The sequence below is a fragment of the Arvicanthis niloticus genome, chromosome 9 (assembly GCF_011762505.2).
Source record: "Arvicanthis niloticus isolate mArvNil1 chromosome 9, mArvNil1.pat.X, whole genome shotgun sequence".
Taxonomy (NCBI): domain Eukaryota; kingdom Metazoa; phylum Chordata; class Mammalia; order Rodentia; family Muridae; genus Arvicanthis; species Arvicanthis niloticus.
The window spans coordinates 49,770,143-49,784,582 of record NC_047666.1 but is presented as its reverse complement, the minus strand read 5'-3'; the positions used below and the strand labels follow the sequence as shown (position 1 = coordinate 49,784,582).

The 14,440-nt window shown below is 37.2% G+C and overlaps 1 protein-coding gene across 4 annotated transcripts in view; it reads right to left on the bottom strand.

Annotated features, from left to right (window-relative positions):
• Positions 1-14,440, bottom strand: part of Grm7 (glutamate metabotropic receptor 7) — an 819,622-nt gene that overhangs the window by 57,464 nt on the left and 747,718 nt on the right. For all 4 annotated transcript variants that reach the window (XR_013112556.1, XR_013112557.1, XM_034512293.2 and 1 more), the window contains exon 9: positions 1,028-1,274. Coding sequence is in view for 2 of the 4 variants with exons in the window: in XM_034512293.2 (XP_034368184.1) it covers positions 1,028-1,274 (247 nt within the window). In the remaining 2 variants the exon portion in view is untranslated. The remainder of the gene's footprint in view (positions 1-1,027; positions 1,275-14,440) is intronic.

Below are 14,440 nucleotides of genomic sequence, written 5' to 3'. Positions count from 1 at the left end.
GTTCTTGTACAGTATTCATTAAAACTAAGCCCTCCAGCCTATTGAATTTCTCTCCATTTGTTTGCAAGTATGGCTATAGTGGGAATAGTTCATAATTCAAAAAACTGTTTTGTATGACTTGGTAGAAAACGTGAAATCCCTTTTATTTTAAAAACAGAAATTATCACCATGAATCCCTGTATCTTTTCTTACATAAAGAACTGACCAAAATATTTATGAAATGCAAATCTATACTCACTACCACATTGTTAGTAAAAATAACAATTGAGAATTTTATGGAGCTAACATCTGAGTTAATGTTGTGTTGTGCATGTGATGTCCTGTGTGCATTTGATTTTACACCTTTTGAAGGCAACACTGGAGATTACCTGGCTGTTATGAATTGAGTCTAACAATTCTGAATCACAACTGTCAGTCTTTGTCTTTTACAAAATGACTTTCTTCTTCAGTGGCTTTGGTGATACTTTCCCCAAGTGTGTGCTGCTTTAGCAAGATAGTCTTCAGGCCTATGCACTTAATGAAAGTTTAACAGTTTTATCTAACCCTTTATGTTTCTGTTTCTAAAAGACTTGCTTCAGGAATAATTTTGTCAACTTTCATATCTCAGTGGAAGGAAGGAATGCATCTAAAGTTCTCCAAAAATGTTAATGTTACTTCTAATGCTCTACTTCACTAAGTATGACTTTCTCTAACCAGAAGTTGGTTTCCCAGCAGGAAGCAGTCCTCCTAAGAGGAAATCATTTCACCAGTGGGAAAGGTCTGATAAAGAATCCCTGATAGACATGTTTATTCCCACTGGATATTCCTTGAACAAAGAACAAACAGATAGGAGAATAAGTAGGCAGAATTCTGAAAAGCTTTCTACCAAGAAAATGGTAGCAGATTCATCACTGTCAAAAGAGTAAAAGTTACCATTCATCAGGGCAAACCATCCACAAGGCAAGCTTACTCCAGAGAGCAGCAACACACATCCCACTTTCTAGAGTTTTCTGATGTAGGATGGAAAGATGAAAGGAGGGTTACTTACTGTTTGGGTCTACGTTTTCACAGAGTTCTGTCTTTGCCTCACCGTTGGGCCTGTCACTGGGTTTGTGTGACAGCCTTGATGACATGGTGGCTGCTGTAACTACGGCCTTGAAGCTTCGCTTCCGTTTCTGGACATTGAGTTCAGGGTGGAAAATGATGATGTACACTTTCGGCATGTATAGCATTCCCAGCGCCACTGATGCACTTAGGTTCATGGAGATTGTAAGCGTGGTAGTTTGTATGTAGAGCTAGGAGACACAATATACAAGGCACTTTTACAAATACAATGACTGCAGATGGTGTGTGAAGACTTAAAGCAGTGTAACAGATAACATGGCTAGGAGACAAAGAGCCATCTCTGTGACTTTCTGCTAAAAAGAAAAACAACCTGGCTTCACATCTATTTATGAGCTTAAGTCTATGTTAGTTAACATTGGGCAAGTCCTTACACATAGAGAGATCTTCTAGAATAATGTTCAGACTAGAGTTTTAATCAGATTTAAATTACTTTTTAGTGACAATGACAGATAGAAAAACATGAATTATAGATTATCATAAGAATCTTGTAATCTTGAGTAAAAGTCGCCTATTATTTTAAACCTCAAAACAAAAATTTATTATATGATTTGCTATGTATAGATCCTGAGACCTTTATTTTAAAAATTGTTTCTGTTTATAAATCATGCTTTTGTATCACTTTGGTAACACAGTGCACAGTCACCAAACCTACAGAGTAGTAATTCAGTTTCCCTAAAAAGTAAGACTTTAGCTTATATATGTTTATAAAACAGAAAAGTCAAGACATCAGCATCTAGCTATGGCTTTTTTACTTTGCTCATATTGATAAGTTGATAATTGGATTCTAATACCTCATTCTGCCCTCATGCTACTTATACTTTAGATGGTACCCACACCTAATTACCATAGCTTTGTGCTTTCTGAGGATAGTCAACTATATTAAGTAGTTGTTTACTGTCTAATGTTTAGTCATTGTCTTAGTGAAAGGGTGAGTGTCAAAGGGTATATAAAGTCATGTAGTCTTGGAGAGTAGAGCCACATCTATTTTCATGTGGTCCAGCACATCTATTACTATGATGTGTCTTCCTATAACCTAGAACTCTTTAGAAATCAGATATGTTTGTTTTATGCATGGGTTCTAAAGGCTAAGTTAGACTGGGAAACTGGTCAGCTTTGTTTTTGCATCAATACAACCCCTAGGTCCTTGGCAATGAATTGGACCGCGGTGAGTCACAACCCCTACCTTCATGTTAGATTCCATGTAGGAGTCTACATGATTCTACTTGAACTGTACTTGACTCCTTTTTCAGATGAATTTCCTTCTGTTTCCCAACTCTTCTGTGAGTTTCAATTTCCTGACTATCCACTCTTGTGGAATGTCTTTCAAATCTCACATAGACCTTGTTCATTCAACTATGGAATCTCTGTACAATTTCTGTGTATTTAAGTTTGTTTGTTTCTGCCTAGCCTGTTTCTCCTTTGCCTCTTCAGATGTTCTCACCCACTGTCTTTTTTACTTATCCCTTCTCCAAAGACAGTTTCCTGTATAGAATCAGTCTCTGCTTCAAATTATATTCTTACTTCTTTCATCTTAAACTTTCTCCATCTCCTTACAGGTTCCATAAAGTTAGATAATTTCTGGGGCATCATTCTCTACATAATAGAAAACTATGAGATAATTCATAAATATATAATGGATATGGCTTGAGAGATGGCTCAGCAGTTAAGAGCACTGACTGCTCTTCCAGAGGTCTTGAGCTCAATTCCCAGCAATGACATGGTTGCTCACAATCATCTGTAATGGGATCTAATGCTTTATTCTGGTGTGTCTGAAGAGGGAAAAGTGTACTCACATACATAAAATAAATAAATCTTTAAATAAAAGTTATATATATATATATATATATATATATATATATATATATATATAACTCTGTTGCATGACACATTTTTTTCTCTATTATATGCTAGTGGTCACACAGCAATTCCTTACATATAGAAATATTTCCATCAGATCTACCCAACATTTTGGTATTTCTGATCAAAAAAGCCATGAGACCTCCGTACCTTGCTCAAGGTTCTGGGTTTCTTTCTAGTCCTAAAAAAATGTTACATAATCAGTAAGAAGGCATATCTATGAGAATATTCAGGCTATACCTATTTCACATATACAAATCTAAGGAGATCAAACTCAGGACATTTCAGTAAACAAACCAAGTTATGGACACCATAGCATAAAGGATTTGCTAGCATTTCATTTTGATGTCATATTTAGTGCATGCTTTTAGCAACATAATTTGCAACACTTTTAATGTCATGTTGGTCTTTAGTTCACATGATGCTTATCATATAATGCACTACCCTTTTTTTAAACCAGTTTCTTATAAATAGCTATTTAACTTAGCCAAAGAAATGAGTTAGAAACCATGCTTAGTCCCTTTCATTAGAGAATAAGTGCCCATATAAGGAGCAAACAACTGTTGGGGAAAGGGATGCTCCCTTAGGTGAAGCTGCAAGCAGGACAGGAAGCTGGACAGGAAATACGAGCCATCACTCATGCTAGAGTGGGCTTTTCAACAATGTTCCTATAGGTACTCTAAGAAATTCCCTGACAGAGAAAGGTAGACTTGGGTGGAATCCTTTATTTGAACTGTACTTTGTCTCCTGGCTGGCTCTTTGGGACTGGTACTCATATATTTGCATCCCTTGCTAATCTAATCATCACCCAATGTTGTAAGTCTCCCAGGACTGGTCCTTTCTTCAGCTTAATCCTACCTTAGCTATCTGCTCTTCTGCCTAGTAAATAAAAAAAATTCCTTCACCTTGGCCAAAGTGGCTTAGCCCTTTGGGAAGAACACAGACAGCCTTAGAATCTCCACATTAACATATGTACCATCAAGTAAATAAATTTGAAAGTCCAGCCTTGGCTCCTTTTATTATATGGGTTCTTCCCATATTTGAATGTTTTAACTTCAAATGTTTTCTTTTGTAGACACTTTCAGATATTTTATACTTAAAGACATATGTGATATTTAGGATTATGAATCCATGGTATTCCCACCTAAGCAAATAGAAATATAGCTGGAAAGAATGCATGACTACAATGCAGAGGTTTAGAGATAGCTCAATGCCAGGCAAAATTTAGCTGGATCTATTACATATATCTTCTATCCTAGTTCTAATAGTTACAGAAAGGTAGGGGACATATCATAAGATGTCTTCACTACTCCAGAAATTAACATAGCACTAATAGTTGATTTCTTGTCTTTGATATGTTTAGAATTTGGAAAACTTTCAGTGTTCAATCTGTCTTTAATGGAAGCCCAGTATCTCCCACTGATCACATGGAAATGTCATTTTAATCAAAGCTTCGTGTTTCTCCAGGAAGGGAGGAAATTGTCATAACATTGATATTCTATTTGCTATACACAAAATACTTCCTGTACTCATGAACTGTTGAGGCCCACCGGGGGTGGGTGGGTGGGAATATGAGCTAACATTTATTCACTATTTATTCAATAGGACACCAAGTACAGTTCAAATAAAAGATTTCACCTAAGTCTACCTTTCTCTGTCAGGGAATTTCTTAGAGTACCTATAGGAACATTGTTGAAAAGCCCACTCTAGCATGAGTGATGGCTCACATTTCCTGTCCAGCTTCCTGTTCTGCTTGCAGCTTCACCTAAGGGAGCATCCCTTTCCCCAACAGTTGTTTGCTCCTTACATAACATTGAGAATGGCCCTTATGGATCTCCTAACTATCTGAGTCTCCTAGGACTCTTCAGAATCTGTAGCTTGAGTGCTATAGCTTCCTTCCCACCTCCAGCAGGGAATGCTGCAATTTGGAAGAAACAGCTCTCCAACATGATAAAGTTGCCAGCTGCTTTGTTAAACTTTTAGAGCCAGTTTATTTGAAGACAAGCTTGGGATGTTTTGAAGCAAGCTGTGAATAGCTAGCTGCAAGGCTAACAGAATTGCAGCTCTGGGAATTATGACAGTCTTAATATGCTTCAGAAATGTAAAGATAGTAAAGGAAATACAGGGCATAGACAAGGAAGAAAGATCAGAGCCATTGGGAAAACACAGATTTCAGATTTGTTGATTCATCAATATGGTATCATTAAGACTTCTATTGTCTTCAGAGACAACTGCAAAATAAACAGCAATATATTTATACATGTGAGTCTTTATTAATAATACTTTATTAGAAAAAGAGTTTGAAGCAATTTACTGGTATCAAGCTACTGACATAGGGTACACATATGATAACTATATGCCAGAAACTATATATATATATATATATATTTAGATTTACTGTATGTGAGGCATCTTTTGCAATAGCATGTCAAGAACACCATTTCACCGAGGCATTGCTGTGTGCCTGCTCTGGCTCAGGTGCCATTCAGAGCTGATTTATAATAGCAGAAGCAAAGAAATCAGACTGCCTTTATGATGCGGTGACTGTAGTTAATAGCCATGTATTCTGTACTTACAAATTGTTGACAGAAAGTCCTCAGTTTTTTAACCACAAAAAAGATATGTGTGAGGTAATATAATTTAATTAGCTTGATTTAGCCATTCCAAAAGGCAGACCTGTCAAAACATGCTGTAGATAACAAACATGTGTAATTTTATTTGTCAATTAATCATAGAGTGTATAAATAAATATTCAACGACAAGATAATGTAGGGCTTCATTATAACCCTTTTCCTACTACTCTGTGTTGGCCTCTGCTTAACTCTTCCTCTTGAAATGGCCTCTGCCTTCCTGCCCTGCCTTTGAGACCTTGCTTGCATCTGATCTGATGTTCAGTGTTGTCCCTTCTCCATACACCTTTTTGCATCTTCATAGTCAAGGGGGTTGCCTTTGCTCATATACTGTTCTGGTAGTGCTCTCTTGTTTATTTAGAATAGTGCAGTCAGTGTGCCCTAATGCTTGCTTTGAACATGCAAATTCAAGGCAGTTGACTATGTGACAGCCCAGGCATTGTGATTTCATGCACATGACCAACACAAGCCAAATAAAATGGTAGTATGGATGAGGGAGATGATTGTGTCATTTCATTCTAACTGAGAAGTTATTGGCAATTGATAACTGCTGGCTTCTGGGAGAAACAGTCAGTTTTTTTCAGGGATGCAGCCACTGAGAGCCTACCCATGCTCCAGTAGGTAACTCTATAGCTACATCAATACTAAATGGCCTCCAAAAGCTTAAAAAATAACTCGTAAAATAGGGAAGAAATATTGTTGTATGGAGAAAAAGAAGGAATTAGAGGGGAGAAAATGGGCATTAGACATTATGCAAATTTGAGCAAAACATTTTATATAAACGTAAGATTTTAATACAAATAAAAGAAAATTCCAAGTACTATAATGGTCAAAACAATAAAAGAAGAGGAGGAAAAAAATGCAAAGATATTGCAGATGGGGACATTAGAAACACTTTGAGCATTACATCATTTTGCACATAAGGGCTTGTTCTATAGGAAACACTTGGGAGACATGTTAGGCTCGCCTAGCTGAGTCAAGCTGAAGGAAATACATAAAAGTTGCAAACATGTGATTTCTTCAGACATCTGTAGCTACTGTCTTCCACAGCCTCAATATCAATTAGCAGTATCCACCTCTTTGCATTCATTTCCACGAAAAATCTTTAGAAAACTTTAGGTTATTTTTTTTATGAGATAAAGCATCATATTAATTGTACTGTTTATAGAATTATCACTTATTTTCCTAAACTAAATTCAGCCTCTATGCATTTGTAAATCATTTTAATCTCCCCTCTGTGTATGTGTGTGGCAGAAGAGAGATGAGAGAGAGAGAGGGAGAGAGAGAGAGAGAGAGAGAGAGAGAGAGAGAGAGAGAGAGAGAGAGAGAGAGAGAGATTATGTCAATGGTTACCATATCCATCATACAATCTTCCTGTGTATCCTATGATTTGCAAGGCACATTATTGGAACCAATGGTGATTCTTTAAAAAGTAATACATTTTTAGGTTGGTCTGACTAGATAAGACACAAAATGCCTATCACTGGGTATGAATTATTAAATACTGGTTAATGGAAATCTTCTGCCTATGAGCCAGAGATTTGCTGTGTCAAACTTCTTTAGCATCTATCATTGTTGTTGTCTTTCCTAGTCCATGTTTTCCACGATGAGTATATATTAGTTCTCTCATTACCAGTGTGAAGACTGTGATTGCTGTGTCATAAGACTGCTGCTAGGCTCAAATGATATGGCCATGGGAAAGATACAGAAGAGTGCCAAGCAGGTAATGAGCACTCAATAATAATGGCAGTTTCATAGTCTGATTTACTGGTGAATACAGCAAACAGCCTGTATTCTTTCCAGTTCTTTTTTTCTTACATGCTTAATTCATCTTGACATGACTGTGTTTTATATAGAGTCCAATGAATAATAGCTTGTTTTGAGAGGATTGTATTAAATTGGCTTCTAGTTTGTTTGAACATCTACTCAAATCCCTATTTCATCTATCATTGACTATTTTGTGAAGAAACAGTCAATTTTGTGTGTTCGGGGATGTTGGCTGAGATGAGGGATGAAAGAGCTTTAAGGGAGTCTTCAGGTGCCTGGAGAAGCTTCAAATGCTTCTCTCCAGCCACAGCTTGTATAATAAAAATGAAAATGCTCCTTGATTGTGTCCCCATGAAGACGGTACAACATTACCTGACAGATATTTGAAGTATTCATGGAACAAAACTGAAGTGAATTCTTGGCATTCAATATAGGTTTTCTCAATCTTTAATGCTTGTAGCCCTGATGGCCTAGTTAAAGTGGCCATATAGTCAAAAAACAAACAATGCCACATGACAGGCAAGAGAACAGAGGTTCTAGAATGAAATGAGGGAAAGACCTTTTGTGGGTATTTCATCTTTTAGTGTGGTTATTTAAAAGAAAGAAGGGTTTTTTTGGTTTTGGGTTTTTTTTTTTGTTGTTTGTTTGTTTTTTGTTGTTGTTGTTGTTAGAGCTGACTGTAGCTTTTGCTATTCAGTTGTTAAGAGTGACTGGGGGCAAGTTGCTTCAGCTCTAGGGAGTAAGAAAGTAAAGACTTCAAACCATGTGTGCTACTAGAAGGTCTGATAGAAACCCTGTCTCCTGCTATCCTATGGATACTGTTCTCAATAGTTGAAAAAAATAAAGGAAATCATGAGAAATGGGTTCACATGGTGGCTGGCATGGGACACTTGCTTGGGAAATGCAAGTGGCATTTATATAAGAGACAACCTCATAACCTGCAAGTTCTCTTCATATTCTTCCACATAGTTTTTTTAAATACTTGTTAATGCTATACCTTGCTTGATGTGTAGTTAAAGATACTACAGGGAGTCTAGGATGGGCATGGCATCATTGAATTGATCCTGGGCAAGTCCTGGCTTCACATGTCCTGCATTTTTCATGTACTATCTCAATGCAGACATGCTGAGTGCATACAAATTTCCTTTACCTATTTTTCAGGTGCTCCATGTAAATGCAAGTCAGATGCTAAAGCATAGGCCCATGGCTTTGCTCAAGCTAGAATCACATATGTGCATATGATTTTCTCTCATTACTGGAAACATGATGTTAGCTCTTCTCCCAGAAAAGAAAATCATAGCTGAACTATGTCTAGTGGTCTGCATTCTATGGAAAGTTTCCTGTTGCCCTTGCCACGCCATTCTTACCCACCAGGATTGACTTAAGGCCAAATCCTCTAGAAAAGCCACTTCTGACTGTGCTGTATGCATATACATAGGAAGGCATGCATACATGTACATATTCATGTCCATACACCCTTATACACAGTTACCTACAAACATGAACATATATACAAACATTCACACATGTTTGTGCATGCAGGCACCAAATGTGCATGTTCTGATGTAGGTGCACAAACATGCACATAATACATACTTGTGGACTTATATATATGTACATATGCATAGATGAACACATACAGGCAGGTTTATATATGAATACATATGTAACCATATACCTATGTCCAAATATATACAAGAGCATACATTTATTTTAGTACAGAGACACATATATGCCCAAAGAAATGTGCACATATCTATGCACACACTCATATATACATACATGCCTTCACATATATATATACACATATACAAGTACATGACTGCATGAATAGGCAAACACATTACTGAAAATTATACATACAAATATATACTCACACATATATACATGCTTTCATCCATGTGCATGCAAACACACATGAAGTACTAGTTTCATGTACATACAAATATATACATAGGCATATATTCACATATTCAAAAGCACAAACATATACAGCAAATACATACAAGTACATGGATACATATAAAGTCACATTTACAAATATGCAAACACACATGCATACAGCACACACATATACTTATACATATACACAAAGACAAACATAAACATAAATACATATATGAACTCACATATGCATACATATATAAACACATTTTAATATATAGAAACATATGTGTACATATGCATATAAGAAAACACACATAAATGTATATACACATATGTATATACATATATACTCATGCATGCATGCTAGTAAGCACTCATGTGACACACTTGAGCATAAGCATACACAAGCAGAGAAATATACACTCAGGCATACACCCAGACATGTACTCACATAAACAGAATTTCTCTCTCTTATCTGAGTCCTAACTCTCAGTTTTGATTTTAAAACATGTTCACCTTCTAATGTGAAATAGGAGTGTCATTCTTTTATGTATCCAATATTGTCACTGTGCTGTGTTGTGCTATCAAAAAGGTTATTTACTCCCGCCCCCCTGCTGTTTTGAGAGCACAAAAAATGTTAGGTCTCTGCCTGGCAGTGATTTAACATACAAAGGGCATAGCATTTTCCCCACCGTCAGCCTGGAGAGACACACTTCTGTCAGATTTCATCAGCTCTCGTTCAATCTCCAGGCACATTCATCCAGACGGAACCTAACAGCCTTTTCTGCAGGAGGCTACATCCATCCCATTCTGCGTTATGATGCAAAAAGTCTGGGAAATATCTTGGGGGTGATACAAACATGTTCTGTGTTACCATGCAAGTCAATCAGTGGGTTTTGAAAACATAAAACCTGAGCTTGGTGTATTCTGTTTCTAAAGACATAGGGAGCTGCTCCGTTTTCATAAGTGCAAAGCTGCCCACGCTGGATGAGCTTCAAAGTCCTCATTAGAGTTCAAAGGAACATAAAACCAAACTAGAATCAAATGAAACTAAGAGATGCCAGGAAAAGGGTTAAAGACCAAGTGCTACTAGCATCCCTCATGCATATTCCATGTGTTTTAAAATGGGAATTGTAGAGTACTTACCAGAATTAAACTCAGCAGAATTATTTCTAGAGGTCAGTGTAAGGTTCTCACCAAAACAAAGCGTGGTTTTAATCTTTGCCCTCAAAGCCATTGGCAATAGCTTTCAGATGAACTTAGAAAGCTTTGGCCATTGGTAAACCCAGCTTTCTTCTGCCATCTCATTAGGCCTGCCTATTATTTTTGTTGATAATTCTGCATGCACTTGGCTTATCTCTCTCCTTTCTTGCCCTTCAACTTCTACAATGCATATATTCCACGCCCTGTGAGTATTGATACTGTCTAGGGAGGTGACATTTCTTGTAGATGGAGCTACAGGTCCTTCCTGATTGTGAACCTAACTGTTCAGAATTTCATACCACATTAATATCATTAATGTGTCAGGTGCCATCTCTAGATGACAGGTAAAGACCTTCAGTGACATCAGTATCTTTTTCCAAGCCATTCTATGTTGCTATTTTGAGGTGTCAGTACATTCTGATATTCTACATCCCCATCAAAGTTCACAACTATGAAGTAGTTTAGGCATGAAAGAATCTGCCTGGGAAATTTCAAATAAGAACTCATGCAACTGGTGTCTGTAAACGGATCTGTAGGCACGTGGACACACTAAGGTATGACAGAGTTACCCATGCCACCCAAAGGTAGAGTGGGAAGGAATGGGCCTGGGTAGCCCAAAAATTGAGTGCTTCATGGCCTTGATCTTGTCTTCTTGAGACTCCTTTTCCTTTTCCTTTGTATCTAAATTGTTAGATAATGCAACTAGGGAACTTCAACTGAGAAAATGCTTATATAAGATTTTGAGGAAGTCTGTGAGAAGTTTTGAATGTTTTCTTGATTAATGCTTGATGTAGGGGCGCTCAGCCAATTGTGGATGATGACACCCATGACAAGGTTGTCCTGAAGTATTTAAGAAAGTATTTAAGGAGTAAGCCAGGAAGTGGTGTTCTTCCATGTTCCTTGCTTCAGTTCTTGCTCCAGATTTCTGCCTTGAGTTCCTACCCTGACTTCCATTCACAATGGACTCCATACTGTAAGGTGATGTAAACCCTTTTCTTCCCATGTTGCATTTGGTTGTGTTACTTTATTACAGCAATAGAAACCAAAACTAAGACATTTACCTATTTGTATATATGTATGCAGGAGTGTTATGTGCATATGGGAATGCCATGTGAGCCAAGGACAGAAGAGAGTGTCCAGTGTTCTTCTTTATTGTTCTTGGCCTTTAAAAAAATTTTTTGATGCATGTATTCTCCACAAACCTACAATTTGTGTTTTCTTAACTAGTCAGGGGGCCAAACTTATCCTCTTATCTTCGTTTCACTTGGAACTGGGGTCATAGGTATAAATTGGATACTCTGTTCATCTAGTGGATACTCTGATATACACTTGATTCCTATGGATTGTGCAGAAAGAACCCACTGAGCATATTTGCAGGGCTCTTCTAGGCTCCTTGAAAGACCTTAGAGTCAGGGCCTTCCCCAAGTCTTTTTCATCTTAGAAATCTTGGGCTGGCATCCATGATGCTTCTTCAGATATAGTTGCTCAATTTCTGTCACATTTCAGATGAAGACAAAAAAAATCCTAACCAGGTCCAGAGATCTTTTTGGATTGCCTTTCTGCATTTCCTTCTCTTTTTCAAGTCCCTTGAATGAGCTGTGTCCTGTCTGTCTTGGGTCCTTGCCAGTGATGGCTCCCCCACTTTGCTTGCTCTTCCCACGGCCTTTAACTGGCCACCTGTGTTTCCTATTCACATCTTTTGGCAGTCATTACTGACTGTCAGTTCTAAATCATTCCCATTTTTATTCACCATTCTTGTGATTATTCATTATGAATATCTTTATTAAGCATTTCCTTACTAGATTCTGTAAATACAAACCATCTCTTCCAACTCACTGAATCACAGTAAGGGTTTGGTGAATAGCAGCTAAAAAAAATTAGTGGATACATTCTAGAAAACCTGTTCAGTTAAAAGCCATAAAAATAGGATTAAAATAGCATGAATGGGTTTGGATAAAGGCTTTGCACTTGCTAACTTTATCTCAACCATTTTTATGTCACTTTCCTGAGTTGTCGTTTAGTCCTTATAAAATGAAGCAAGTAATAATATGTAATACAGAAGAAATCATAATACTTTTTGAGAATCATGGAGGGACAGAATGAGAAAATCAGACAGGGTCTGTTGTTAATTTATCTTGCACCCTGGTACCTGCCAATCAAGTATGTACCTCCTTCTGTGTTTGTCTTTTGAATGAGAGGGTGTTCCCTTTTTTGGTAAATCCATACAAAATTAAAAGTTATTCATTCACATCAGTTTTATAGGTTACTAGTCTGCCTATGATGAGCTGTATTGGTTTTCATCAAATCTCCAGGATCTTATGCTCTCTTTGGCCAGGGGGCCTTTGCTTACAATCTGTAACTTTCCTAGAATATTCTCGCAGCCGCCTCAACTTATCTTCCATTCTTGCTAAAGAACTCCATTTAAGTTTCATAGTCTACTGAAAAAAAAAATTCCAAACAAGTCTAGAAAATACTATTCTAAGCTTTCAGTAAACATTGCCATTCACGTTCAAGAATGTGTGTGTATTTGTGTGTGTGTGTGTGTTTTAGAGAGAAAGAGAGAAGCAGCGAAACAGAGAGACTAGAATATAATACACAATTCTTCAATGATTATATGGTTATTGAGCCTGCCATTATCAGCTCTTCCCTGAGTGTGTCTACTATTTGGGTGGGGATACAAATTGATATTGAGAGGGAAAGGCATCTTGAGCAATCCTCACTTGGGGAAAAATTCCATTTTCAGTCTTTAGTGCCTTTTGTAACCTTATCTAAGAAAACAGAGATGTTGGAAAGTACTCTGCAAAAGGCAAAACAGCATGAAGCTCCTATCAAGTTCACATTCCTTTAATAAATATATTTCCTAATTTGGTGGGAGGATAAAGTAGACTATGTTGCTCTGAGAGTAGTCCATTTTACTTCTAATCCATCTTTTATATATTCATGAAGTGATGAAGCACAATGAGCAATGGTGACCCTTTTTGCAGCCAGAAGCCACAAAAACAACATTTAGCCTACTTTGGCTGGACATATGCTTTGTTTTCAGTAGCATCTTATTGTCTTCTCTCAATGGAAAAATTGGAGCAGTTGCCAACACAACTCATTGAGGCATTCAGGCTTTGATTGTGATCAAATGATTCCCAGGCACCCCCCATACTGAAGAGAGAGAGAGAGAGAGAGAGAGAGAGAGAGAGAGAGAGAGAGAGAGAGAGAGAGAGAGAGACAGAGAGACAGAGAGACAGAGAGACAGAGAAAGAGAGAAAGAAAAACACTTTAACTTAATAGGGACCATACCTATATTTGGCAGATTTAATCACCTTAAAAATGTTAAGAATATTTTGAAACTAACAATGAATGTTTTAAATGTCAACTCGTTTTGAAGCTATAAAAAATGGAGGAAAAAGAAAACAAACTGGTTAACAAAAATATGAGTCCTCTATTACTTTCTGCAGGAAAACACCTTGGCTCTTTGACACATTGCTTGTAACTTAAAGAAAAAAATTTTTGGATCAATGGTGTATTGTTTCATCTGAGTCTTGAAATTAAAACAAGTCAAATATAATTCCAAGAAAGATATATGAATGTATCTGGACACATAATTTTAGAGGTAAAATTTCTACATGGCGTTGGCTTATGGAAGCTTCACACATTTGTGTTATAGGGAAGACAGAATTAGAAACTCTCCTCTACAGTGTATTAAGTGGTGTCTGTGTGAGGCCAGATCAATGCATAAGAGCCTGTATAAATCCTGAGAAAGATACTGTCACATCCATGTGAATAGATTCTTTCATAGATTCTTTCATAGGACCCTCACTTTCCTTATCCCCACCAGGCTGCTGAGACAAGCAAACTGGAATCTTCAACAGTGTCAAGATGAAGGGCTTCCTTTGAAACTTGCTCATTCATTAATTTTCCATTGGTTATGACCAGCTGCTTCTATCTCTTTGAAAAACTAGAGCTCTCCATTCTCATTCTTTTAGTACCTTCATATTTTA